The sequence below is a fragment of the Stegastes partitus genome, unplaced genomic scaffold (assembly GCF_000690725.1).
Source record: "Stegastes partitus isolate 25-593 unplaced genomic scaffold, Stegastes_partitus-1.0.2 Scaffold120, whole genome shotgun sequence".
NCBI classification, from domain to species: Eukaryota; Metazoa; Chordata; class Actinopteri; family Pomacentridae; genus Stegastes; species Stegastes partitus.
The window spans coordinates 767,178-769,918 of record NW_007577851.1 but is presented as its reverse complement, the minus strand read 5'-3'; the positions used below and the strand labels follow the sequence as shown (position 1 = coordinate 769,918).

Here is a 2,741-nt window from a genome sequence, read left to right as displayed (position 1 = left end):
TCACTGATGTTCTTCTCCAGATCTTTGCTGAGCTCCTCAGACTTTCCCATTTCAAAGCAGCAGAAGATGAAGGATCTCCTGCAGGTGACAACCACAGGATTTGAAAATTATTTGTAATAATTATAGTTTTTTTTTTACATAATGACTCAAAATGTGTCCATGCCAAGCATGTGAACAGAATGAATGCTAGCAGGCTAACCCTTACTGCAGGTCCAGGTCCTCTCCAGAACTTTTCATGTCCAGCTGCTGCTCACAGGGTGCTGTTGTTTCCATTAGTGAGGGGATTCTTTAAACGTAGATAGAAGAATGGAAGGAGAGACCTGCATCTGGTGGGTCAGACTAAGTCCCCCAGAGGTTTGGGTTGTTCCTGCAGTGGGAAGCCTCTAGCTGTTGCCTTTATGGAGCATATCTGGATGTGATGGGTGTCTGCTGTCCGGTTCTGCCTCAGAGCTGGGAGTGCCGACCTCGGTGGACCTGGTGAGCAGCGAGCCGGCCCACATGGTGACGTCCTTCACCACCGGACACATCGGACTCTTCAACATGGAGACGCAGCAGCTCGTCCTGAAGCTGGAGTCTGCCGGACCGCCAGGTACGACCACTCATCAGGTTCTCCTGAGGTTAGAACCTCAACAGAGACTGGATTCTAGTAGAACCATGGATCCATCCACGGACAGACACTGACAGGACCTTTCTAGGGACACATCACCACCTTCAACTGAATATTTTGCACTTTTTTGCCATTTTTAAAGGCCAATAATGAAAAAAGTGATCCTCTGCTGGAGCCATTGAATCATTAGGACCAACTAGAACCTGTTCTGTGTCTGAAATAACTACAAATTTGTACAAAAGAGACAAAATGAGTCCAAAATAGTCACACAAAATGGCTAAAAAAATCTTCAAAATTAGACAAAGATGACACAAAGTTTATCTCAAATGACACAAAAATGGTGTAAATGGACTCATGTCAGTAGTTGTACATGTTAAAAACGTCTGAAACCAGAACCTTGTCTGGTCCAACTTCACCACATCAGGTTCTGCTGATGTTAGAGCCTCAACAGGTGGTGAAATGTGACCAGAGACTGGATTCTAGTAGAACCATGGATCCATCCACAGACAGACACTGACAGGACCTTTCTGGATCAGCACCAGCCTGGTTGAACATTTGCACTTTTATCTAATTTGAGGGGCCAATAAATAAAACTGTTGTCAAAGATTTGTTTAAAGTCATTTTTAGAAATAGTTGAAAATGACTCAAAATATCTGTAGTAGCTTCTAGAAATAGAGAGAAGTGACCTGTGCACGTCTTCATTTGTCTTTTTTGTGAATCACTATTTTGAAAAGCTGTTGAACAGAAGATCACGTTCGTATTAAAGGAGCAGGCCAGCATTCATACGTTATACTCATGAAAAGCCCCAAAACAGACAGCTTTCTAAAATCTGGAGTTATTTTCTAAGCGCCCAAAGGTTTTACCAGCGCTGGAGAACACGGAGGCTCCACATGCATGCTTTGATGTCACGGTGTCGGACCTGGCGGACCGTTGTGAGCACGGCTGTCCAAAAAGTCTGCACAGATGACAGAACGTGACCCAACAGACTGAACCTTTGTCCAAAACAACTCAACGTTTGACCAGATAGTCTCACAGTTGGTTTGAAATCATCGTTAAAATAACAAAATCGTCCAAATTTGTCCAAATAACGAACCCAGACCAAACAGATGACAAAACCCGACCCGACCTGTGGATTTCAGAGTTGATTCTAAACTGCAGAGTTCTTCTTTGGATCATTCCTTTCAGAAACTATCGACTACATTAGATTTTCCCGTGTAAAGCCCCAAACCAGCAGCTTCCTGATGCGCCTCAATCCGTCGTGGACTATTTTCAGCAGCGGATGGATACAGCAACATGATTTCTGAACCGTCTGACTCTGTGTTTCGTGCTTCTCCACACAGACGCTCCCTGCAAGATCAACAAAGTGCTGAGTCACCCCACGCTGCCCATCACCATCACCGCCCAGGAGGACCGCCACATCCAGTTCTTCGACAACAACACAGGTAGCAGGGCAGCGCCGCCTCGGCCGCCTCGAGCCGCACGTCGGCGTGAACTCAGCTCAACACCTGTTTCCTGTTTCTGTTTCTCTCTGAAGGCAAACTGATCCACTCGATGGTCGCCCACCTGGACTCGGTCACGAGTCTCGCTGTGGATCCAAACGGGCTGTACCTCATGTCAGGAAGTGAGTGTTGAAGCAGCTTCTTCCTCTTTTCTCCATAAAGTCCTGCAGCTCTGTGGAAGCAGAACAACACGAAGCAGAGTAAAACTGTTTCTGTCGCTAGGACACGGTTGTGTTGCCGTAAATCTTAGAAAAGAGAGAAAAGTTCCTCGTCTTTGATTAGATTTAATCAGCTGCCAACACGGCAAGCTTCTCCAAATGACTCCACATTTGTTCTGAATAGCAAAAGAACTGAGCAAATGACAGAATGACTAAATATTGTCCATAATGACTTGAAATTTGTCCAGATACACAAAACCTACTCCAGAATGGTGCAACACTTTTACAAAGCAACCGGAAATTTGTTCAAAATGACATAAAAAAAAAAGTAAAAATCTCAAAAAAAAGACTCACAATGTGTTTAAAATAACAAAACATGTGTCCAGAATGATTTAAGGTTTGTCCAAATGAAAGAAAAACTCTCTCATGTGACAAGATGTTGTCCAAAAAGGCTCAAAATAGTGACGGGGAGCTACA

General features: G+C 44.4%; 1 protein-coding gene across 1 annotated transcript in view; it reads left to right on the top strand.

Moving 5' to 3' along the window:
• Positions 1 to 2,741, top strand: part of LOC103354799 (striatin-like) — a 38,586-nt gene that overhangs the window by 30,573 nt on the left and 5,272 nt on the right. The window contains exons 17-19 of the mRNA XM_008278345.1: positions 449 to 589; positions 1,948 to 2,049; positions 2,142 to 2,228. Of these exons, the coding sequence (XP_008276567.1) occupies positions 449 to 589; positions 1,948 to 2,049; positions 2,142 to 2,228 (330 nt within the window). The remainder of the gene's footprint in view (positions 1 to 448; positions 590 to 1,947; positions 2,050 to 2,141; positions 2,229 to 2,741) is intronic.